We start from the raw sequence: 26,113 nt of genomic DNA on the forward strand, positions 1-26,113 counted from the left end.
GTGGTTGCAGAAGCAGCTTAGAAGCCGTTGTTTGTATTGTGGTAGTGTTTGGAGCTTCTTGACTTTGGAGAACGAAGAAGGCCAATTTCCCCAAACGAAAAACTGAAAGAGAGAGAGAGAGAGAGCCATGGAAGCCAACGAATATGAACATCTACAACGTCTTTGATTTTAGAGGTACAGCAACACACTAACTGTAACTGCTTCTCATTTTTTCTTGAAGTGAGCTGATCAAAGTTTGATTATAATAGTTTCGTGTTTGTTTGGCAGCGGATTTGAGCTTCGAGCAGATCCGAACAGAATCATGAACAGCTTCTTCCAAATTGTCAAGCAAGTAGGGGGAGAGGTCTTTGTTGATTGTGGAATTGTTTAAGTGCTTTTGGAAAAAAGTTGATTAGGTAGCTGAGAGCGAAAGCAGATTGGTGTTTAGTGAGCGTCTAGCGATGGAACTGTTTTCGACTGGTCCACCGATTAAACGACGAGCGGGATTACGGATTAAACAGGCGGGTCGGGCTTCGTACCGGGGCAGCTAGAGAAGGTGGTGGTGGTGTTGTCGTTTTGTGTTTATTGGATGTGAGTAAATTGTGTCGTTTGTTAGTTGTTGAATAATTTGAGCCTTGTTGAGGAAGTTAAGAAGATATGGGAACTACTGCTCTGAGGCAGTTGCTCAAGAGCCTCTGCAGCAACAATTCACCTTGGAAATATGCGGTGATTTGGAAGCTCAAGCACCAGAGCGATTTGTAAGTTTCTTTTTTACTTTCTATTGTTTTAAATTTATGAACTTTTAATCTTGCAGAATTTTGTTTTTTGTGTTTGGCCACCATCAGAGTTCAGAAATCAAGTTACTAATCAAAATGCTTTGGCTTTTGAGATTGTTTTCTATGATTATTTTGATGCATTCTGTTTGAACCACAAATTAGGGACTTCAATTTTGTTGGTGCAGCCAAACATGGTTTAAGAAGTTATAGTATGCTTAGACTGTTGCATATGCATATAGAAGTTTGAGCATTTATATCTTATAAAATCATAAAATAGAATTTGAATCTATAATCAATATGACTGGAGGGATTATGATCATTCTTTTCACATGAAAAAAAAGTTCTAGTATGCTTAGACTTTGACATCCAAATGACCTTTTCCACGGCGAACATATTGTGTATCTCATGAATATCAAAGCTAATGATGATCTCCAGTATGATAGTTGTCTTCTTGTTAATTAAGGATATTGGCCTGGGAGGATGGGTATTGCCATCATCCAAAACCAAGAGAAGCTGTGGAACATTCACCGGATGACATCTACTTCAGCGACGCAAATCAGATGCATTTTAAAAATTGTGCCACAAGTATACACGATGGTGGATCTACAGGCTATCCAATTGGACTAGCAGTTGCTGATATGTCACATCTTCAGCACACATTTGGAAAAGGGTACAATCTTGTTCTTCATTCTTGTCTTGCTGTGTACTTCCGTTCAATCTCCAGAAAAGTTTCTGCGGATTTGTTTTACAACAAATACCTACAAATATAAAAGCAATAAAAAGAAATTTTGGTGGAGGATATTTCCTTTAGCATGCTCTTAATTATTTGCCACAATGAATCCAATACTCTGGGTGTCCAAAATCACCATTACTCTTACGAGTTCGCCGAAAACTGTCTTTACACACGCATAAGCATGCACACTACTTATTTAAACTGACGCTATATGCAAATTTTTTGTTTCCTAAGAGACACCAGCAAGCCACACAATGAGTTAACTATTAATGTGCTCATATATTTTACGGAATGAAGAATGTTAATGGTTCATTATGGATTTGAAATAATTTCTCAGGGTTGTCGGTGAGGTGGCTTGCACAGGGAACCATAACTGGGTTTCCCTTCACAGTTTGTGCACCAGAGAGTCGGACTCTAAGTTAGTTCCTGAGGTAAATCTTATTTGAACAAGCTAATGATAATTCTGCAAGTAGTGATAGTGAACACTGTACAGTATATCTAAAAAATGAATATTTTTCTATTTATTCAGTGTCCAGATGAATGGCTTCTTCAGTTTGCGTTGGGTATCAAGGTAACTTGTTTGTCATATCCTAGTGGCATGAGCACAGACTAGGTTACAGTTGCGAATTTTAATCCTCAGGATTCACATGTAATTACTTATAAATGGATGAAAAATCTGATTATGTATTTGATTTCTCATGCAGACAATTTTGCTTGTACCTGTACTTCCATATGGAGTTTTGCAACTTGGCTCCATGGAAACGGTGCGTGCTCATTTTCTGAACTTATTCTAAACTTCATGAATTGGTTGTAGCAGTTTATTTCCTGTAACCATGTCATTATAGTGTAGTAACTAATAGCTTACAAGTTTATTATCTAGGAAGTTGTAGCATTAGATTTTTTTGAACTCACGCTGCATGAATCTGACATATTATTCTGACCCCCGTCCGGGGCTTAAGCACCTTGCATGTGATTCTCAATCTGAATCTCTCTGTCTTTGTGTCTTGCGTGTGTGTTCCATGTATATCGATTTGATTGTATTAATCTTATTTGTCCCTTTCTTTTTCGATCAAGTTGTAGGTTGCTGAAGATCTGGCAGTGGTTGCTTTTGTGAAAGATAGATTCAATGCCATTCACAATGTTGTGGGGAAAACTGTACCTTTTACGTTATTTAGGGACATTCCAGCTGAATCATTATGGCCACAATCATCTAGTTTAATGGAGAACACATTTGAGTCATCAGCTGTTACCAGTAACATCAGACTGAATGATATCTTACTGTCGACTTTGGAGCAATTTGTGCAATTGCCAACCATTGAAAATGTACTTCTAGACTCTGGAACAGATCAGCCAGAAGTTCTTAAGAGAATTGGAGAAAATGAGATTGGTGTTCCACGTATTTATCACATTGGAGAATCGAATCCACTCAGTCAGTGTGTAGATACCGACATGCTGGAGACCATAGAGGCTCAAATGTTTGGGTTGTCTTGTTTAGAGGATGAACTTCAAGCCTATTCTCAGTATGGTGGTTATAACGTGGATGTGCTTGGAGACCCTTTAAGTGGTTTCAATTCTTACTCTGCCGGAGGTATAGCAGAACAACTGTTGAATTACAATAATGCTGAAGATATAAGTTACAACATGAAGGATAGTTTCTTTAGCTTTCCTGAAAATTGTGAACTACACAAAGCACTCGGAACAACTTTCCGGAGGCAGACCGATGAACATTTATGGAATTCATCCATCTCCATTGATGACACATGTAGCAGCTCTGGTTTGCAGAAAGATTTCATTCGAAGTATTGAGCCATCAAGGCTTTCGAAAGGAAGCGACGCTGAGAACCTCTTTGAATCCATGGTAGCCAGAGATGACACCTCATCGAGCAGATCTGACAATATTAAATCATGTATAACCACATCAAGTCAATTTCCTGCTTCTTGTGAACAATTGAAATTTGAAGCAAGTGCCCCAATGGAGAGTGATTCAATGACATGGAATCATGCATCAGCTTCTTTCAAAGGCACGATGAGCACTTTGCTTGACAAAGAGCAGCAGGGCAAAGGATACACTTCTACAAAGCCCAAAAAGGAACAAAAGTTGTCCGGTGCCAGTGCAAGAAGGACCAGGCTAAGCAACAGCCCAAAGCTAAGACCAAGAGATAGACAATTGATTCAGGATCGTGTCAAAGAGCTGCGGGAACTCGTCCCAAATGGTGCCAAGGTGGGTTTTAGGGTAGGTTCAATATTTTGTTGCGGGGCAATACATAATCACTTATCTTTCTCTAACTAGATATGTTTTTCCTTTTTGTGGCAAGTTCAGTGCAGCATTGATGGCCTTTTGGACCGAACCGTAAAACACATGCTGTATTTAAGAACCATGACTGACCAAGCTGAAAAACTGGGGTGCTATGCGCATCAAGAGGTATGCAAAGCTCGTTCGTGTTTGGTACACCAAGAATCTAAAACTTCTGTGAGGCCGGCACAATATCCCCGACCCACAGAAGTTTTTCTTTTACAAAGCCAGCTTATAGTTTACCAGCTGGTGTCCCAATTGTTACAAGTTTCTGACCAACTCTATGATTCTTTTCCAGGTACCTCGTTCTAATAACATGAGCGAGGCCAAAAGTGGTGGCCAAAATGGGACAAGCAGGGGTTTTGAAATCGGAAGCGAACTTCAGATTTGCCCTATTGTGGTAGAAGATCTTCAACACCCAGGGCACATGCTCATAGAGGTATGTTGGTGTTGCATGACCCCCAAATTTGTAAACTTTTCGAACACACACAGCTTCATTGCAGAATGTTTCAACCAATTACTATGTCCATTTCAGATGCTATGTGATGAACATGGACTTTTCCTAGACATTGCCCAAGCTATCCGTCGATTGGAGTTGACCATCTTGAAGGGTGTGATGGAAACCCGCTCAAGCAACGTGTGGGCACATTTTGTTGTTGAGGTATGATTTGTTAACCCATTTATTTTCGTATAAAAATTCCACAATGATTTCTTTTTTTTCTTAAATACTATATTTGCATTATGCTCAGGCTCCCAGGGGGTTTCACAGAATGGATGTTTTTTGGCCGCTGCTACACCTTCTGCAACGCAGAAGAAATAACATATCAAGCAAGATCTGAATCTGATGGTTGACCCAAAATCAACAACATTTTAGGCATCTCTTTTTGTATTCAAGAAAATTGAGCAAGCCTTCAAGTTTTGTGCTTCAAACCCGGATAATTATGACAAGACCTAAGAAGCATAATGTCTTCGTCGGAATGTATAGTATCAGTACAAGTAGTTAATGTTTGTGTACAAACCCAGACAGAATTTCGACCCAAAAAAACAAAAACTCCAGACCGAACTTTCTACAATTTGCTGTTGGAAGAAAATTAGGCCCGTTCGGTAACGTTTTCGAAGAATGTTTTCTTAGAATATTTTTAGAAAATGAAAACAAGAAAATGAATTTGCATTTTCAGGAAATGAAAATGCATCTGGTAGATTAATTAGAAAACATTGCCAGAAAACAAAAACAATGAAAATGTGTCTGGTAGTATAATTTGAAATAAAATGTGAGTTATTTTTATGAAAATGTTTCCCATGAGAATGAAAACAACTTTTTTCTTTTTTCTATAAGTACACATGAACTTGTTTTCATTTTATGAATACATTTTTAGTGTTATCTATTTCTGGGCCACCTAACGTGTTTTGGCCTCATTTTTATTTTCTGAAAATGAAAATAACTCCTTAAAACGTTACCGAACGAGCCTGGCTTCTAAAATCTACAAAGAATGGAACACATGGCTCTGTTCACGCACGCACATAAAAAAGAATGTACATTATGCATAAACAGGACGAAGTGTGCATTTAAGAACTTAGAAGGCAGACCATCTGAAGCAGTCATATCCTAATAAGTCATTCTGTTTCTGTCACCGTCATCGATTAACACAGATTCAAGCGGGTCTTTCGGCTAGCAGTAGCGTGTGCCACCAGCCACATGCAATATTTTTAGGCAAGCAACCGTCTGTAGAAACTTGAGAAGGAAGGTTCCTGTCCACGGAATCGCCCAGGCCAAGCTGCATCCAAACGGGAATATAGAATTTTCAAAAACGATCATGAAAGAACATATACGTTTGGGGCTCAAAATATTAATCATAGAAGTTGGGAATCATACTTGGCCATACTTGTTCCACCCCCAACTAAATAATTGGCCGTCTTCTGCAGGCAAAGATAACAAAGAGATTGTGAATATCCAAGTACCATGTTTAGTGCAACAAGTAACTAAAATTCTGTTTATGGTCTACCGCATTAAGCTCATGTTGGTTGAAATTGTTAAGAACCCTATCAACAATTTGATGGATAGTACTTAGAATACAAATATTGGCCCTCTTTATAATGTGGGATAGACAATGGCACCCTCTTACCCGTTAGTATGGCACTATGGCGTGCCCCACAGGAGACCACTTTGGCATGCTTGCTTTCCAAACTTGGAGAATCTAATGGCCTAGGTAGAGTCTGAATCAACAATGGTGTGATTTAGTTAATTTATACAGGATTCCTCTACAGAGTTTTACTAAAAAATTCCTCAGCAAAGACCAGTATTCTTTAAAAGCAACACGATGCAGATAACACTGCAGACAGAAACCAGTTGGACTGAAAGCGTAAGATCACAAAACTAACTCGGATTCAGAGTAGTGGTTTGCATGTTCCAGTTATAAATTCTGACATGTTTTCCACATTCTGGCTAATCAATAAAAAACAAAAGAAAACCAAGAAGAAAAGTTGTTGAGCGTACCTCAGCCTCATCGGCACCTGTTCCCAGCTGTCCGAACTGATTCCCCCCAAAAGCATGTACACGACCATTAACAGATATACATAGAGTATGCCACAGTCCGGCAGAGATGGTTTTCACTCTAGAATTGGACAATGAATTCACATAACTTGGTCTTAGTTGATCTTTTGTATTCCCTTGCCCACACTGGATAAAAATAGGGGGAAAGAAAAGATACCGCAGATAAATACAAGAATCAGGAAAGACAAATATAGAAAAAGAAAATGTGGTTCCAATTGAATTACTAACCAGTAGTACTCCCAATTATCACAGTATATAAGGAGAATGCTACCAAACGGTTCACTCAATGCAGAACAACTCAAACAACATAAAACCCTAACTATCATAGAAAGCTCACCTGTCCATAGAGTCCCCAGCCAAAAGTAAGCAGTGCTCCAGCATCTGCAAATTGAAGAATTATTGATAAAGGGAAAGTAGATGATAAAAATGAAAGCGATCACAGCAAAACTGGATGTTTTCATCAGATTAACAAGATCCATAGAACAGCCAACAATAATCTCACATTTTGCATTGACCCAAAGGTAATCAAGGAGAGAAAACAAATAAGTAGGCTTAGCACATACAACCGACAAATCCAATCTGTTGATATGTTCTTCAGTTATAAGTATTAACACTTTAGAGAAATATCAGCACTATAAAACAATCAATTAAATGCTGACCTGTTACTACCACACTATGTCGACCACCACAAGCAATCTCTTTCACATAACTTCCAGGAACTTTTGTGCCTTGAGATACCGCAGAAGACCTATCCTTTCCAGAAGAAGATGGCTCAATACAGGGTATGACATGAGGAGAAGAGACCATCTTTACCCGGGTACCCAAACCTAGCTGTCCTTCGCCTCCATAGCCCCAACCCCACACCTGTCCCATATCTGAAACTTCGGTTAAAATTATGATCCATCAGGTGTCCTGCTTTACATCAAAAATCTTCCATAGCTTCGTACTTCCTACAACCTACAAAACTATATGGTGTGACCACAAAGACAGAGTAACTATCCTGAAAATCATAAGCATAATCCCTGTCCCTTGTGGTCTTACCTGACAAAGCTAAAGTGTGGCGTCCACCAGCTGCAACACTGTTGATCCTTACTCCAGGACCCAGAGTTACAAGACAAGGGGACAAAGTGAAGAAATCATCACCACCTGTTGGAGTTTCAGATTCAAGTTTAGGTGATGAAACTTTCCTCCGCTTTGCAACTTCCTCTCCAGCCCTTTTGCTGTCAAGATGAGATACTGTCCCACTAGTCAAATTGAAGCCTTGAGGCATTGGGCTTACTGTATAAGATCATAAAGTCTTAATCACATTGATATAGTAAAATCGACAACGCTTCCCTGATTGGTTTTGTCAGATATGCCCAGGTTTCAGAAATACCTTGTTCAGCTGGTAATGAACTTTGATTCCCTATAGTATCTGTTTGAGGAATTCCGACCATAGCCAATTCATGGATAAGCTTCCCAGACGGAACACACTCCTTCCATCCCCATGAGTATACATCCCCAGGCTCTGTAAATTAACAAATAATACGAATTTATTTAGATTCTCCCATCAAAACCCAGATTATCCACATAATAATCATCCGATTAGATGACTGAAACTGACATCGTAGAATTACCAAGAATTTCACACATGGACTAAATGCAACTGTCACAAAGAAATACTAAGAATCCATTCAATCCGCATATTAATGAACTAATTACTCTTAAATTCTTTCATTTCTAACACAAATTTTGGGCCCTGAAAAATGAATATCCTATCCGTGATTTTCATAATTCAACTAATAAAGAAAGCAGAAATCAGAACCAAGGTGCACCTGTGACAGAAACGCAATGGGCCCAACCAGCAGCAGCCTTGAGTAGTGAAGCCTCAGTTGGAAGAGGAAAAGGCTCCGGAGTCTCCTTAACAAAGGTTCAGCAGCATATACATAGAAGATCCAAAAATGCAAAAATCAATGACAAACAATTTGAATGCCTAAAACATTTCAGTTATTAGAAGATCACTGCATTACCCCATGCTTCCCAGAAACCAGATAGCTCTGCCCTTCATCGTCTGCCGAACCCCACGTTATGAGCTTCCCACACTCTAATCTCAACCATAACCAAACACCCCCCCTCAGCCACAGCTAATCAACTTTCAAATCAAGCTTAACAAAATGAATAGTAATAGCATCAACTACTAAACAATTAGATAGAGATTGAGAATCAGATAATCAAACCTGAGATGGCCATGGCGAATCCACAACCGCCACCGCAGACGTCCTTCCACGAATCTCCACCGTCCTTCCAATTCGGAAACCGCACCGGCGCCAGGGACAGTACCGGAGATTTCTCCGGCGAAACTCCGGGAAGATATCCACACATATAAACCAAAGCTTCTCTGCGCTCCTCCGTCTTCATAGAGTCTCCTCCTTCTCCTTCATTGCAGTTCATCGCCGATCCAAACCACACAGAGCTCGTTTTTGTTGTATAGAAATCTCAAAACAAAGCTCAATTAACTCAATCTAATTCCCTTTCTCTTTCTCTCTCTCTCTCTCTCTCTCTCTCTCTCTCTCTGTGAAATTTCAGTTTAAAGTAAAAGCGTTGGCTGAGAATTTTTCAGTCAGCCTGGTCTGGTCTGGTCTGGTCTGATGGAGAAGAAAGCAAAAGGACCGAGACTGAGAAAATCGAGGCGTATCATTTACAGGGATGTAACCCGCACCACGTCGGATGCCACGTGGAATGATCTGAGCCGCGATTGCGGATTACTTTTTTGGGAGCCACGAGTGTGCTGGAACTTTCTGGAAGGGATCGATGTTCGAGGCCGTCTCGTTGGTTGCCGCGTGTGGGTGAGGCTACGCCCATTCCGCTATATTTTAATCGCGGTTGGATTTGAAATTTAATCCTTGTTTGACCGGTTATCTGTGTTCTCATCTCACACTGGTGTCGCTGCGTGGAACGACAGCGAACGTTAGATTCACACATTTCCTAATTGACGAACACAAATGTGCCACCGCGGCTTGGATCTAATCATGATTTGCGTGAAAATTACGGGAAAACTACTTTTCTATGGACAAGCATAAACAATTTTAAGGTACTTTGCTATGGGCCTCCATCTTTGTGTTGGGCCGTTGCTCTATTTGTTTGGCCCTCTTATTTTGCTGCAAAGATGTGAAATTATATAGTGAGGGTGTCATATATGAACTCTTCATATGGATCTTTATATTAGCCACACGATCATTTCATTGAACTTAAGTAAAGTTACTATTCAGATGAATCATGTGGCTAATATGGAGGTCCACATCTATAATCTATATATGACACTCCCACCACCAAAGAACGACTCCTGCAGAGATAGTCATTTATTCTCTCATCCGGATGTCCTGACGTTATTATCAATGTCCGCATGGGAGAATTCAACTTATCTAGTATATATGTATATTTTCAAGTTGACAAGAGCATCCTTTCCTAGACACCCGACTATTCACAGTTGGAAGATGTGCTTGGTATAGTTCAGATTCATATGACATCCAATTGAAGTATAAAGTTCATTCTTTAAGCAACTTACAAAGTAAACATTCAAATAACAAGGACTTCTTGGAAACAGAATTACATTGAAAATTTGAATGAAGGTTATTATTAACTTTAATATATGAATCTGGAACTATCAATAAATTGGAGGGACTGATATTTGTCTACAGGAAATAATAAAAGAATTATTGTTGGGAATTAATATAGACTGCTACAGCGTCACAAACTGTTTCTCGATCGATATAAAATTCTTTTCCATTGATGTAAGAAGCAGCTGGGAGGCAAAGGAAGCTAACCAGAGATGAAATTTCATTAGGCTCTGCGGGACGACGGAGATCATCATCAGCACGAACCTAAAAACCGAAAACAAGTTTGAAATGTTAGATTATTGTGATACCCTAATTGAAACATATTAATAAAACTGGTAGACCAAAAATAACATTAATTAAGTGGATGAGATACTTTAGCCCCATTGTTGTTGTTGTACATTAGTTTCACAGTGTTCGTGCGAATGTTGTCTTTTGCCCATTTCCACGCCAACTTCTGTGAATTTTGCGTCATAGCACCTGTAAAAAACAGTAATGGTTGGAACATATACACTTTGATTTTTGTAATGAAAAAAAACACTGAATGACTAACTGCTTGTTTCTGCAAAGGCAGAGAGTTTCAGATCAGCAAAAGAGGCCAGAAATACAACACTTGCATTTCCTGAAGCTTTCAAGAGAGGGTATGCAAGTAGAGAAAGACGGTAGGGATAGTCAACAATGGTGTTCCTCATACTACTTCTTATTGCCCAAGTGCTCATATTACTTGGAAATTCCAAATTTTTATCTGGAGTTCCAATTGCTCCAGTATTATTTACCTATAGAAAACATGTAACAAAGTATTTATAAAAACAAAAAAACCATCTCAATTATGTTAACTAATCTGCTAATTAAGGTCTGAAGTATTAATTATTCTGACTTAAATGAACTTACAAGGATGTTAAGCTTGCCATCAAAAGCAGATGAGACTGTGTTCATGAGGTTCTCTCTTTGAGCTGAAGATTTGAGGTCAAAAAATGAGCCGGTCACTTTTAACTCCCTTACTTTCCCATTCTTGATTCCTCTCATCAATCTGTGCTTGGTCACTAGAACAGGCATATTGTACGGTCGCTCCAAGTCCTGCTAGCTCTTCTGCTATGGTATATCTAATTATGCATATCAACCAACCACCATTAAACTCATCGTGGACAACTGTAATTTTTGTTATTTTTGTCATGAATTATGAGTGGAAGTATTATATTTTTCTATGTTTTAGTGTTATTTTCATTTTAAACAAATTTCAGAACTTTTACACCATGACCCTATGACGTAACAATCATGGATCCGCCACTAAGTGTTATAGTTAGCAACCGATAAGAATAATTAACACACTCGATATGAATTTTCATGCAAATAATACAGAAATAAAGAATGAGAAGAAAAAGCTAGCAAATTCAATTTAATTACCCGATGCCTTTATTTCCACCAACTCCAACTACGAGGGCGTTCATACCCTTAAAGACCATCTTAGGCTGTTGAAACCTGCCATGTATTTTGCTTCTGGAACTTAAAATGTTCCCTTCAATTCAAGAAAGCTTGGACCACAGGAGTCCAAGAGATTTGTGGTCACTCACCGTTGGATGTAAATTCAACGGTTCACTCACTCTTGCACTCATTTTAAGAAACTTTTTTGAATCATTGGATTAATATCCAACGGTCTATAAACAATGAAACTTCAATCTTTGTTCCATATCATTTATATTGAATAAATAGGAAATTAACAAATGGACAAAGAACTTAGAACAATATAAATTAATCTAACCTGTAAAGAATATATATACATATTCAAAGTCTTCAAGTAAGTTGTAGGAAAATAAGGATTGAGAGCAAACACCCCAAACGTTTTCTTCTTCAGTTTTCCGGTGTGTGCGGTTGTGCTGCTGTTCACACTTAAAAAACATTATAGCCGCTGGCTATACTATTTTTTATAATAAAAAGTCGTCGTAGAGCCGCGCGGCTAGACTCATTGAGTATATTATATTAAAAAGATGTATAGCCGCGCGGCTATACTCATTGAGTATATTATGTTACAAAGATGTATAGCCGCGCGGCTATACTATTTTTTAAATAAAAACAGTAGCAGCTATACTCTCCAAAGAAGTATACTATTATAAAGCGTATAGCCGCGCGGCGATACTCTTTATTAAAAAAAGGACCAGCGTAAAGCCGCGCGGCTATACGCTTCAGTTTTTTTAGAAAAAAAATCCCGAGTATAGCCGTTCGGCTATACTATTTTTTAATAATAAAAATAGGACAAAGAGTCACTCTTGGTCCCTATAATTTGCCACTTTTACCACTTTAGTCCATGTCGTTTCACTTTTGTCAATTTTTTTGTTGTTGTTTCAATTTGAAGCAATTCAAGAACAATCCTTAATTTCTGTCAATTTTTTAAAAACTTATGCTAGTTGTGGGTGGATAATTCGGTCAATAAATTATTAAAAAAATTCATTCATTTTAAAAATAAATATTAAAGACAATAAATATAGTAAAATTTTCAAATTGAAAAAAATAAAATAAAAAACATACCCAATTCCTCCCCATTGCAACCTCTACACGCACCAAAAATTTAAAACCAAACCCAGAAAACGCCACCCCCATCTCATCTTTGAAAGAAGAGTAAGAAGGAGGAGAAATTTAGGGTTTGTAAGAATTGAAATTGTATATTCAATGATTGTGAGATTGTACAGTTGTATATATATACACTTGAAATGGAAATATCTAGACTAAAGTTTGTTACAGGAAAGATGGAGATAGTGACAAGTGTACAGTAGTGATGAAGCTTAGTTGTTTCCTCCTTTCTTTCTAGAACTTATTCCAGGTACAAGTTTGCTGTGCTCAATTCTATTCTTTGTTGTGTGCTCTTGATTTGTTGTTCTAGAAGACAGAGGCTGTATGAGAGTGATCTTTGTGTGTTCTTCATTGCTCTGTTCATCAATCTTCCCCAACACACCCCCCCCCCCCCCATGCCACGTTTGTGTAGAAAATTCATGTCCAAAAGATTAATCAAAATTCCACTTCCTTTTTCTTCTGGCATCACAGAAACATGACGCTGGGAGAGAATCTCAGCATTTTAAAAAATTGAGTTTTCCCCAGACAGCACGAGTCTGTTCTGAGTTCTTTTCAGTCTTCATCATCGAATCCTGTAAACAATAAAACAATTAAACATGAGCAACAGAGAGTGTAAATAATATCATAAACGACTGATAAAGAATATAAAACAGCAGACAAATTTTTTATTTTTATGTTTTCAATTTGAAGATTTAAAAAGGTAGTATAGCCGGGCGGCTATACTCTTTGAGTATATTATATTCAAAACGAGTATAGCCGTGGCTATACTACTTTTTAAAGAAACAACCCGCCTAGCGCCCACGTGTCAAAAACAGTAACCATTTTTTAAATAAAAACGTAGTACAGCCGCGCGGCTATACTCTTTAATAGGAAAAGAAAACCCTAATATACTTCCTATTTCTATTGATGAGATGACTTAGGAAAATATGATTGGTTCATTCCTTTTAATTTCTATAAATTATATTGGCGGGGCCCACAAATAACTGATTTATTTTTGAAATATACGTCATGATGAATGTGGGACGATCAACAAATTGGAGGGACTGATAATCAGGAACAAGAAGTAATAAAAGAATTGTTGGGATTGTTAGAAAATACGTGATCAGATAGGCTGCCAGCTGATTTTGCACCCCACACACTGACGAGGTCACTAGAAGTTGTGACTCTGAAATCATCATCAGCTGCATGGCCATTCTAAATCATGAATCCTAATAATTATCAAACAAGTTTGTAATGTTAGATTAAGTCATGAATCCTGAATCATGAATCTGAAATCGATGTGGGACTGTATGTTGATCGGTTCATAATTGTATATCATTTTGTACCCTTCTAGCTTATGATTTGGTTATGTTTTTGAGTTAAACTTGTGCTTTTAATCCTTTTTGTGTTTATCTTTCAGTTCATTGAGCTTTAGGTAATAATGATGGCTTTGGATAGTAAATGATGCAATCTATGCATGTTAGGGCCTAATTTGGATGAATGGATGAAGAGCTTAAAGACAAACTCAATTTTGGCTACAGTCCCCTGCCAGCCCAGTTTCGTAGGTCATATTGCAAGCTTTGTTTTAGCAACCTACATAGCTCGGATGAGGCCACATTCTTCATGAAAGTTGTTCCAATGGGTGTATACTATAACATATCCGAAATTCAGCCCCATTGGATAATTTTGGAGTCTGTTACCTAGCAAACACAGAGCCATGCTCAGGATGGATTTTATCAGCGCGCAAAATGAGTTAGCAATTTGTTTTGGCCTTAACTTCCTCCTCCGACCTTGGATTGGCCCAAATGATATATGGCTGGAAAGAAGACATTCTGAACTTCAAGTTTGAGTGCTTAAAGTCTTAATTTGCTTAAGGGAAGCCCAATTCGTAAGCCCTTGAAGTTGCTGGTCATGCTGACCTCAGGATGAGCTATTATTTCTGGTTGGAAGCTTGGTCATGGTGACATGAAGATGAGCTAGGGCTGCTGGTGGGATTTATTAGTGAAGTGCATCAACCATTTCAGATTTTATAAAACAAGTGTTGTATGCATTAGCCATACTTAATTCAGATTTTCAGCTTCCTTAGGCCTATATATAGTGAGGTTTCCCAAGCTTGTAAACACACCCCAAGGGGGGGAGCTCTCAAACACTTCTCTAGAGCTCCCTTCCCTTCTCTCCCTCAAATTCTCTTAGTTTCTCTTTCTAGTTTTCAATTGTTATAATGAGATCTTTGTGCTGAAATTCTCCTTAAGTTTTTCTTAGTTCCACTTTACTTTTCATTATGTAAATTCTTTTCTTTAGTTTCAAGTTTGATTAGTTTCCAAGTTTCAATTATGGTTTTTGTTCTTATTCATTATGCTTATAAGTTAATATGCTAGTTTGAATGATTGATCACCATTTAGGCTTGCATGTTAGCTATCTTGGTTTGAATTAAGAGTAGACACCATGCTTTAATTCGAATTGAACTATGAATAGGAAGAGTATGTATGGACATTCGACAACAGGGATTAGATACATGCTTGGTTGTTTAAATTGTTCTTCTATGCTTAATGGGTTCCTAATGCTTAATTTTAGGTTAGACAACAAATGATCAAATTAGGGAATTAGGAACACAAGGTTATGACCACACACCATGGCTTAATCATACTTTAGCTAGAACCAATCCATTAATCTAATTGAACTTGGGAACCTATTTTCTTGAGTTAGTTATTTCTTTCTTCCTTGTTTTATTTATTTCCTTTCTTTTTCATTTCTGTTTTGTGTAGGGAAACTAAATTGGATCATTCAATCACCAATCCCTGTGGAATCGACCTCGCACTTACATACGCTAAACTACCAACGGTTCGTGCACTTGCGAGTATCACAAGTTGAGGATGCAACTGAATCCATTTTGGTGCAGCTGTATCCACGCAACAAGTTTTTGGCGCCATTGCCGGGGATCGGTAACATTGTTTGATTCTATTTGGCTTTCCTACTTTATTTATTTTTTTTAACTAGACAATTTCAAGTTTTAAAGTTAATGACGTTAATGGACAAGTTGTGTTTGTAGTCCAACAGAAAAGGACAATTGCCCAACAAGCAAGAGAACTGGGTTTAAGTCCCAGCTTACACAACCCATTGGTGCTTGTTGTTTTGAAGCATGGAATTGGATGTGTGTTGATTTTCCTTTTCATTTTAGTTTTTATTTCCTAATCCTTTTAATTCCATTTCAAGTTTGTGTGTTTGTTTTAGCAATTTATGATAGCTTAATAAAAATGGAGAGAGATGGCAACCTCAATCATAAGAATGGGAAGTGTGGAGCAATGGGAGAAGTCGCGACCTCCAAGTGCATCACGCTCGACCTAATCGCTTCAAGGGGTAGCATTTCAATCCTTTCTCTTCTTTGAATTCTGTTTATTTTCGTAGTTGTTTTTGCCTTTTGGTCCGTGTTGAGTTCTTTGTTTTTCTATGCTGAATCCAACCATATAAAGAACGTAAAATTTGGACTTACGGTTGGAAAGTTATAGCCTAAAAACTGAACATAGGTCGACGCTGAAAAACATAGAAACGAATCTGTCCAAATGGTGATAAACGGGTGATAGAAAGTGCTGTTTGTTTTTTTTTTTTCTTTGGTTTCTTGGTTTGTTTCTTTTAGTACAACAATTTATGTTGTTTGTTTGAATTTGTTTACAGTACTTAGTTCATTTTTGTTTATGGTTTGTTGTTTCATTTTATCTTAATTTGTATTTTTTCTATCTTAAATTTTTTTTTAAAAAACATTTTTCATATGAGCTGACTTATGGTAACCCCAGTGAGCACTTCCGTTAATACAGTGTCTAGGAGTTCTTTAGGCGACACCTTCGGTGTCTAAGAAGTTTGGGTTTTAAGCGGGACCATTGTGACCCCTCCAACCTTCCCGGATCCCCTGGCTGTGTTTTCTGAGGCCCTTAACTGGTCATCCATGAGTTGCTTGTATATTCGTGTGTTTTTAAATTAAGTTTTTTTTATTTTTATTTTTATTTTCTTTGTTTTCTTTTCTGTTAAGTCTTTGTTTTTGTTTTGTTTTTGTTTTTGTTTTGTTAAGTTAGTTTATGTATTTATTTACGTGGTATGGTTAGTTAGTTTTTTTTTCTCTGAGTGTTAAAAACAAACTTTATTTCAATTCAAACATTGCATAAAAAAAAAAATAATAATAAAAACAAAACAAAACAAAAAAATAAAAAACAATAAAAATAAAAAACAACATCATCATCATCTTCTTCATCATCTTCTTCATCTTCTTCATCTCCATCATCATCATGGCTTGCCTCTATTTTCTCGCACTTGTAGAATCTGCAGCAGCTCCACATGGTCCTCATTTTTTCTCTGCAGTGCTTCCACGTGCTGATTGGCACAGTAGAGCCGCTTCTGCAAGTCCGCCACCATAGCCTTCAAGGAAGCTATTTCCTCGCTCATCGCGGCACACTCCCTTGTCCTCGCCAGTAATCGCATGCCCAAATTGGTAGCGGAGACCGCGTGGAGCACAGTCAAACTGTGGGACTCCTCTACCGCTGCCTTATCAGACCTTTGTGCCACATGCAGATGATCTGTCGGAGTGAGCTTGCTGCTAATCATGCCTCCTAGCCGCACTGCTCTGTTCGACAGTGCCTCATAAAAGTTCGGTATTGCCTCAGCAAAGTTTGAGGCCGTGCCGTGATGATATGTGGAGTTTGGGAAGACAGGAGTTGGAGGAGCCCTTGTCTGGGCATTCGGTGGTGCAAGTGAGAGCTCAAGGTTGAGATCATCAAGGTAAGTGCATGAGGATGCCATTTTTTTTGTTTCTGGATTTTTTGATGTTTTTCCTTGAGTTTGCAGGAACAAATGCTGGGTATCATCCGCTTGCAGAGGTGTGGTTTAAATAGACATATGCTGATGAGAGAGAGCCAACACCATTTCGGATTTCCCGGGCATGCTCGACCTAATCGCTTCAAGGGGGAGCACCTTTACTTTTACTTTACTTTTCTTTTTTCCGTGTTTTCTGGTGTTTAATGTTTTTGCCCGTTACTTTCATTTTCTAGAGCTTTGTGTTTTTGCTTTTCCCTTTCGGCTATCATCTTTATCTTATTTTAGTTAGGGAAATGTGTTTTCTTTTCCGTTTGTCGTCTTTGTTTTATTTTAGTTGGGAAGTGTGTTTTCTTTTTCTTTTTCTTTTTCTTTCTGCAACCTTACTCTTTTATTTCCGAAACAAAATAGCGAAAATACAAAAACAACAAAATAAAATAAAAACAACAATAATGCAGTAGGAAATCATTTCTTCTCGGTGCTTGGTGTCTCGACCATTGGAGCTTTGAGTTTGGCCCTCTGGCTGTCCTCTTCCGGGGCTTCACGCACAGCTTCTTGGGGCTCATCACTTGAGCTCCCAAAGATCGCAATCTTAGCTTGAGCGTAACTACTCTCGCGATCTGCTTGTTTGCGTTTACCCGGTCGGTCTAGGTCTTCCAGCTGTTTTCGCATGTCGCGAGAGTACAACTCTACCATCTTTGATAGGTTTCTATTCTCGTCCCGCAATACTTCTAGCTGGTGTCGATTCACCTCCACTATCCTTGACCTCTCCCTTTTCAAGCTTTTTATAGCAGTCTGACACTCCTCAACCATACTTCGCTCCGCCGCCAACTGACCTTTTAGCACCTCTACCTCATGGGACTTCGCAAGTAGGCGATGACCCAAACTTGCGACTGTTGCTGTACTCTGCACGCTCAGTGCCAGGGCATCGCTCACGACCCGGTTGTCATCCCTTGTCCCCAGAACACGTATATCTTTAGGAGTCACTAAATTTCTAGCCACTCCAATGGCAACATCGTTGTCCAGGAGTATTGAGTCAGTTACTGTCACAGGCCCCCGTGCAGAAGCAAAGTAGGGCATCCATACTGGTGCCGCTGCTTGGCCTCGTGTCTGAGTCGGTGGAGCTAGGTTGAGATCCAACGAAAATGGGTAGTTAGAGGCCATTTGATTTCTCACTCTCTTTTCTTCTTTCTTTCTTTTCTCTTTTGTGTGTTTCTGAGTTTGCGTTTTTTTCACCCTTTCTTATAGACTTAGTCTTTGACAAACCCTAGCCATTACAGCATCTGAGCATTTTCTGAATCTCCAAGCATTCCTTGAGTCCCACAACCTTCTCGCCTTCCAACCATACCCAACTCATTTATCATGACGTGTCTTTTCTGAACGAACGCGTTCAGTAAAGTCTTCGCGCCTTTCCATGAGCCCGTAATTTTTGCTTGTGGAGTCTGCGGCGCCTCTATGTGTCGACACGTGTCTCGCCCTGTCTGTTGGTCCCTTACACTGAACCGAGACATCATGACCCATGTTAAAATCCCGCTCTTTGTGTTGCTAATCACGGTTCGATAGTTTGTTTTTACAAAACTAAATAATAATAAAAAGCCGGAAATGTAAACAAATTGTGGGTCGGGTTTCACTTTAGTTTGGGTTTCAAAGTGGGTTAAATTCACCGTGGTTTGTGTTTCGAAATTTTGGGCTTTGGGCTTCAAAATTTTTTTGGGTTTCAGAATTGTGTGATTAGGGTTTACTGTTTCATTTTTTTTTTTTTTTGTTTGTTTGTGTTGTAATTTTTATTTTATAATTATTTTGTTTTTCTTTTCTTTTGTGATTTTGTGATTTTTTTTTATTTGCTTTAATACCTTTCATTTGTTGTTATGACATTGTTTGTGGCTAATTTTTAAACATTGAGGACAATGCTCATTTCTAGGTTTGGGGGTATTGGAGTTTAGCAAGTAAACTTGGTTTTTCTTAAAATTTAAAAAAAATAAAAAATAAAAAAATTTTAAATTTCTTTCTTGTTTTGAATCTTGTTTTGTTTAGTCACTTTCCGAACACATTTGATGAGATTGTGATAAATGTTGCATGACTTAAATAAAAAATTGAATTTTATTTTTTATTTATTTTTTTTCCTTGTAAATTTTTATTGTAAAAAAATAATAATTAATTAATTAATTAATTTGGCATCGTTCTAGCATGACATGTTCGAAACCTTCTTTGCACTTGCCATTTGTTTCATAATTTTCCAATTAAAGGATTTGCATGATCTAAAGAATTGTATGAATCATAAATTAGACTTATTTAACCAACCATATAAAGTGAGCTTTTGAGCCTTGTACTTCAATTCATGAGTGTTATATACATACTCTTATTTTCTTGTCATCAAAGTTGTTGATCTCATTATTCATTGATTTGGTTGAACACTTAAAAGTCATTCATTCTTATGCAATTTGATTTCATGACATTTAAGAAGTGATATTAAGGCCCTCTTTGGATCGTTTGTGCCTTTCAAGCTAACCTTATGCATGCTTAAGCATGATTTTCCATTGTTAACCATTTTGAGCCTACATGTAAACCTTTTCTTTCATTTTACCAATTACATTTCCTCACCTTAGCCCGAAAAACAAGAATTTACCTTTCTAAGGAACTCATGAGCTCTAATTCGGATGTGTTTTTCATGCTAAGTTTGGGAAGGGATATTACATAAAGAAAAAAAAAATTCACTCAATTGGTGAAAGAAAAAAAAAAAGAAAAGAGAAAAAATTGTGATAAACTCGTGGTTGAATGAAATTTCATTTTTGGGTTTCATTTTTTGGCCTTCTAAATAAATTGGTGTTTGTTCAATTCAAGGAAAGGAGTATGAATAATTGTAAATGAAGGTATAAGGAGTTTTGATCGTGTAAAAGAAAAAATCTAATCGTGATGATTCGAAGTCTTGTAAACAATTGTTTTATGCTCTTATATTTTGAGTTTCTTGGACTTTGTTTTATCCATACCCTTCATTTCTTACTCACCTTACACCCTTGGCCCCATTACAACCTATGCTAAAGACCTAAATTGATCTTAAATGTCATATAGTTGAATTGCATGCATTTTCTTACTTTTAAGTGTTTGGCATCCTTCTTGAGATCATATTAATGCAAGTTCTTCATCTTTCTATTTCGAGTTAAGTCTTTATGGTTTAACTCTAATCTCATGTTTATAACTGAGTGTTGCATTATAGCCCTCTTCCGAGTGATTCATTTGTGAGAGGATAACTTTGGTGAGATTTGAAGTTGAACTTGTGCTTTGTATGATTTTTGAAATTGTGTGAAAACTAAGATTGGGGAATTTGTTGCATTTGGCTATCACACTACCACACTTTGAGCATATTATGTTTTGAACTTTGCCGCTTTGTGAATAATGTTTAAAATTGAGCTTTTATTGTTAAAACTTTTGAGTCATGTGCATGAGTCATTTCTCTTCAGAAAATGTTCGGAAAGATTGTTTTGAGTTCTTTTTATTTTTGTAATTTTTTTTTGTTTTGTTTTGTTTTGTTTTTGTTAATGTAATTATTTTTTTTGTTTTTGTTTTTTATTTTGCTTAAGGACTAACAATCTTTTAAGTTTTCTAATTACCTTGTTTTGTAGAGTCAGTAAAACGTTTGTGGGTATCGTATCTGTTAAACCCTCAGGAGACACAACTCCTCCTACTAGGGATGCCTAGAGGTTGAAAGGCTTGTTGCATACGCTCAATGCAATCGAGTTACCTACGAAAGTGGTCTAGTTAACTTCTTGTTTTGTTTTTAGCTTTGTTTTCCTTTTGTTTTGCTCGAGGACTAGCAAAATCTAGGTTTGGGGGTATTTGATCGGTGCATATTTACATATCATTTTGTACCCTTCTAGCTTATGATTTGGTTATGTTTTTGAGTTAAACTTGTGCTTTTAATCCTTTTTGTGTTTATCTTTCAGTTCATTGAGCTTTAGGTAATAATGAGGGCTTTGGATAGTAAATGATGCAATCCATGCATGTTAGGGCCTAATTTGGATGAATGGATGAAGAGCTTAAAGACAAACTCAATTTTGGCTACAGTCCCCTGCCAGCTCAGTTTCGTAGGTCATATTGCAAGCTTTGTTTCAGCAACCTACATAGCTCGGATGAGGCCACATTCTTCATGAAAGTTGTTCCAATGGGTGTGTAATATAACATATCCAAAATTCAGCCCCATTGGATAAATATGGAGTCTGTTACCTAGCAAACACAGAGCCATGCTCAGGATGGATTTTATCAGCGCGCAAAATGAGTTAGCAATTTGTTTTGGCCTTAACTTCCTCCTCCGACCTTGGATTGGCCCAAATGATATATGGATGGAAAGAAGACATTCTGAACTTCAAGTTTGAGTGCTTAAAGTCTTAATTTGCTTAAGGGAAGCCCAATTCGTAAGCCCTTGAAGTTGCTGGTCATGCTGACCTCAGGATGAGCTATTATTTCTGGTTGGAAGCTTGGTCATGGTGACATGAAGATGAGCTAGGGCTGCTGGTGGGATTTATTAGTGAAGTGCATCAACCATTTCAGATTTTATAATGGAAGTGTTGTATGCATTAGTGAAGTGCATCAACCATTTCAGATTTTATAAAACAAGTGTTGTATGCATTAGCCATACTTAATTCAGATTTTCAGCTTCCTTAGGCCTATATATAGTGAGGTTTCCCAAGCTTGTAAACACACCCCAAGGGGGGGAGCTCTCAAACACTTCTCTAGAGCTCCCTTCCCTTCTCTCCCTCAAATTCTCTTAGTTTCTCTTTCTAGTTTTCAATTGTTGTAATGAAATCTTTTGGGCTGAAATTTTCTTTAAGTCTTTCCAAGTTCTACTTTACTTTTCATTATGTAAATTCTTTTCTTTAGTCTCAAGTTTGATTAGTTTCCAAGTTTCAATTATGGTTCATGTTCTTATTCATTATGCTTATAAGTTAATATGCTAGTTTGAATGATTGATCACCATTAAGGCTTGCATGTTAGCTATCTTGGTTTGAATTAAGAGTATACACCATGCTTTAATTCGAATTGAACTATGAATAGGAAGAGTATGTATGGACATTCGACAACAGGGATTAGATACATGCTTGGTTGTTTAAATTGTTCTTCTATGCTTAATGGGTTCCTAATGCTTAATTTTAGGTTAGACAACAAATGATCAAATTAGGGAATTAGGAACACAAGGTTATGACCACACACCATGGCTTAATCATACTTTAGCTAGAATCAATCCATTAATCTAATTGAACTTGGGAACTTATTTGCTTGAGTTATTTCCTTTTTTCTTGTTGTATTTATTTCCTTTCTTTTTCATTTCTGTTTTGTGTAGGGAAAATGAATTGAATCATTCAATCACCAATCCTCGTGGGATCGACCTCGCACTTACATATGCTATACTACCAAACGGCTCGTGCACTTGCGAGTATCACAAGTTGAGGATGCAGTTGAACCCATTTTGGTGCAGCTGTATCTACGCAACAAGTTTTTGGCGCCGTTGCCGGGGATCGGTAACATTGTTTGATTCTATTTGGCTTTCCTACTTTATTTTTTTTTCTTAACTGGACAATTTATTGTTTTAAAGTTAATGACGTTAATGGACAAGTTGTGTTTGTAGTCCAACAGAAAAGGACAATTGCCCAACAAGCAAGAGAACTGGGTTTAAGTCCCAGCTTACACAACCCATTGGTGCTTGTTGCTTTGAAGCATGGAATTGGATGTGTGTTGATTTTCCTTTTCATTTTAGTTTTTATTTCCTAATCCTTTTAATTCCATTTCAAGTTTGTGTGTTTGTTTTAGCAATTTATGATAGTTTAATAAAAATGAAGAGAGATGGCAACCTCAATCATAAGAATGGGAAGTGTGGAGCAATGGGAGAAGTCGCGACCTCCAAGTGCATCACATTCGACCTAATCGCTTCAAGGGGGAGCATTTCAATCCTTTCTCTTCTTTGAATTATGTTTATTTCCGTCATTGTTTTTACCATTTGGTCCGCGCTGAGTTCTTTGTTTTTCTATGCTGAATCCAAACATATAAAGAACGTAAAATTTGGACTTACGGTTGGAAAGTTATAGCCTAAAAACGGAACAGAGGTCGAAGCTGAAAAACATAGAAACGAATCTGTCCAAATGGTGATAAACGGGTGATAGAAAGTGCTGTTTTTTTTTTTTTTTTTTTCTTTGGTTTCTTGGTTTGTTTCTTTTAGTACAACAATTTATGTTGTTTGTTTGAATTTGTTTACAGTACTTAGTTCATTTTTGTTTATGGTTTGTTGTTTCATTTTATCTTAATTTGTTTTTATTTCTTATCTTTAAAATTTTTTTTTTAAAAAAAAAAAGATTTTTCATATGAGCTGACTTATGGTAACTCCAGTGAGCACTTCCGTCAATACAGTGTCTAGGAGTTCTATAGGCGACACCTTCGGTGTCTAAGAAGTTTGGGTTTTAAGCGGGACCATTGTGACCCCTCCAACCTTCCCGGATCCCCTGGCTGTGTTTTCTGAGGCCCTTAACTAGTCATCCGTGAGTTGCTTGTATATTCGTGTGTTTTTAAATTAAGTTTATTTTTATTTTCTTTGTTTTCTTTTCTGTTGAGTCTTTGTTTTTGATTTGTTTTTGTTTTTGTTTCGTTAAGTTAGTTTATGTTTTTATTTACGTGGTTTGGTTGGTTAGTTTATTTCTGAGTGTTAAAACACATTTTTATTTCAAACATTGCATTAAAAAAAAACATAAAAAAAAAACAAAACAACAAAAACAAAATAAAAACAAAAACAATAAATAAAAAAAACAAAAAAAGAAATATTCTTCATCTTCTTCATCATCATGGCTTGCCTCTATTTTCTCGCACTTGTAGAATCTGCAGCAGCTCCACATGGTCCTCATTTTTTCTCTGCAGTGCTTCCACGTGCTGATTGGCACAGTAGAGCCGCTTCTGCAAGTCCGCCACCATAGCCTTCAAGGAAGCTATTTCCTCGCTCATCGCGGCACACTCCCTTGTCCTCGCCAGTAATCGCATGCCCAAATTGGTAGCGGAGACCGCGTGGAGCACAGTTAAATTGTGGGACTCCTCTACCGCTGCCTTATCAGACCTCTGTGCCACATGCAGATGATCTGTCGGAGTGAGCTTGCTGCTAATCATGCCTCCTAGCAGCACTGCTCTGTTCGACAGTGCCTCAGAAAAGTTCGGTATTGCCTCAGCAAAGTTTGAGGCCGTGCCGTGATGATATGAAGAGTTTGGAAAGACAGTGTTTGGAGGAGCCCTTGTCTGGGCATTCGGTGGTGCAAGTGAGAGCTCAAGGTTGAGATCATCAAGGTGAGTGCATGAGGATCCCATTTTTTTTTTCTGTTTCTGGATTTTTTGATGTTTTTCCTTGAGTTGCAGGAAGAAATGCTAGGTATCATCCGCTTGCAGAGGTGTGGTTTAAATAGACATATGCTGATGAGAGAGAGCCAACACCATTTCGGATTTCCCGGGCATGCTCGACCTAATCGCTTCAAGGGGGAGCACCTTTACTTTTACTTTACTTTTTTCCGTGTTTTCTGGTGTTTAATGTTTTTGCCCGTTACTTTCATTTTCTAGAGCTTTGTGTTTTTGCCTTTCCCTTTCGGCTATCATCTTTATTTTATTTTAGTTAGGGAACTGTGCTTCCATTTCCGTTTGTCGTCTTCGTTTGATTTAAGTTTGGAAAGTGTGCTTTCTTTTCCGTTTTCTTTTTCCTTTTGCAAATTTACTCTTTTATTTCCAAAACAAAATAAAGACAAAAACAACCAAAAAAAATAAAATAAAATAAAATAAAAACATCAATAATGCAGTAGAAGTCATTTCTTCTCAGTGCTTGGTGTCTCGACCATTGGAGCTTTGAGTTTGGCCCTCTGGCTGTCCTCTTCCGGGGCTTCACGCACAGCTTCTTGGGGCTCATCACTTGAGCTCCCAAAGATCGCAATCTTAGCTTGAGCGTAACTACTCTCGCGATCTGCTTGTTTGCGTTTACCCGGTCTGTCTAGGTCCTCCAGCTGCTTTCGCATGTCGCGAGAATACAACTCTACCATCTTTGATAGGTTTTTATTCTCGTCCCGCAATACTTCTAGCTGGTGTCGATTCACCTCCACTATCCTTGACCTTTCCCTTTTCAAGCTTTTTATAGCACTCTGACAATCTTCAACCATACTTCGCTCCGCCGCCAACTGAGCTTTGAGCACCTCTACCTCATGGGACTTCGCAAGTAGGCGATGACCCAAACTTGCGACTGTTGCTGTACTCTGCACGCTCAGTGCCAGGGCATCGCTCACGACCCGGTTGTCATCCCTTGTCCCCAGAACACGTATATCTTTAGGAGTCACTAAATTTCTAGCCACTCCAATGGCAACATCGTTGTCCAGGAGTATTGAGTCAGTTACTGTCACAGGCCCCCGTGCAGAAGCAAAGTAGGGCATCCATACTGGTGCCGCTGCTTGGCCTCGTGTCTGAGTCGGTGGAGCTAGGTTGAGATCCAACGAAAATGGGTAGTTAGAGGCCATTTGATTTCTCACTCTCTTTTCTTCTTTCTTTCTTTTCTCTTTTGTGTGTTTCTGAGTTTGCGTTTTTTTCACCCTTTCTTATAGACTTAGTCTTTGACAAACCCTAGCCATTACAGCATCTGAGCATTTTCTGAATCTCCAAGCATTCCTTGAGTCCCACAACCTTCTCGCCTTCCAACCATACCCAACTCATTTATCATGACGTGTCTTTTCTGAACGAACGCGTTCAGTAAAGTCTTCGCGCCTTTCCATGAGCCCGTAATTTTTGCTTGTGGAGTCTGCGGCGCTTCTATGTGTCGACACGTGTCTCGCCCTGTCTGTTGGTC

General features: G+C 38.1%; 2 protein-coding genes and 1 pseudogene across 6 annotated transcripts; 1 reads left to right on the forward strand and 2 right to left on the reverse strand.

The window, feature by feature from the left end:
- Positions 1-4,853, forward strand: LOC110766470 (transcription factor EMB1444). 2 transcript variants are annotated; one of them, XM_021969799.2, is made up of 11 exons: positions 1-174; positions 249-737; positions 1,219-1,425; positions 1,826-1,919; positions 2,018-2,059; positions 2,193-2,252; positions 2,569-3,708; positions 3,808-3,909; positions 4,079-4,219; positions 4,316-4,441; positions 4,530-4,853. In XM_021969799.2, exons 2-11 carry the CDS (start codon positions 637-639, stop codon positions 4,617-4,619), a joined length of 2,103 nt encoding a protein of 700 aa, XP_021825491.2. In that variant the 5' UTR covers positions 1-174; positions 249-636; the 3' UTR covers positions 4,620-4,853. The 2 variants fall into 2 exon arrangements, with proteins under 2 accessions (XP_021825491.2, XP_021825490.2); XM_021969798.2 differs by having other exon boundaries at positions 268-737.
- Positions 4,523-9,073, reverse strand: LOC110766471 (ultraviolet-B receptor UVR8-like). 4 transcript variants are annotated; one of them, XM_088254784.1, is made up of 11 exons: positions 8,548-9,073; positions 8,341-8,414; positions 8,146-8,230; positions 7,707-7,838; positions 7,373-7,567; positions 6,991-7,206; positions 6,669-6,712; positions 6,275-6,457; positions 5,904-5,994; positions 5,654-5,697; positions 4,523-5,555 (listed from the first exon to the last, which is right to left on the reverse strand). In XM_088254784.1, the coding sequence occupies exons 1-11, from the start codon at positions 8,759-8,761 to the stop codon at positions 5,433-5,435; spliced, it is 1,401 nt and encodes a 466-aa protein (XP_088110910.1). In that variant the 5' UTR covers positions 8,762-9,073; the 3' UTR covers positions 4,523-5,432. The 4 variants fall into 4 exon arrangements, with proteins under 4 accessions (XP_088110910.1, XP_021825492.2, XP_021825493.2 ...); XM_021969800.2 differs by having other exon boundaries at positions 4,573-5,555; positions 7,373-7,609; positions 8,548-9,069; XM_021969801.2 differs by lacking the exon at positions 5,904-5,994 and having other exon boundaries at positions 4,573-5,555; positions 7,373-7,609.
- Positions 9,074-10,023: 950 nt separating this feature from the next.
- Positions 10,024-11,410, reverse strand: LOC110766533 (tropinone reductase homolog At2g29150-like; annotated as a pseudogene).
- Between the last annotated feature and the right edge of the window lie 14,703 nt (positions 11,411-26,113).

Source organism: Prunus avium, chromosome 6, assembly GCF_965620075.1.
Source record: "Prunus avium chromosome 6, drPruAviu1.hap1.1, whole genome shotgun sequence".
Lineage (NCBI taxonomy): Eukaryota > Viridiplantae > Streptophyta > Magnoliopsida > Rosales > Rosaceae > Prunus > Prunus avium.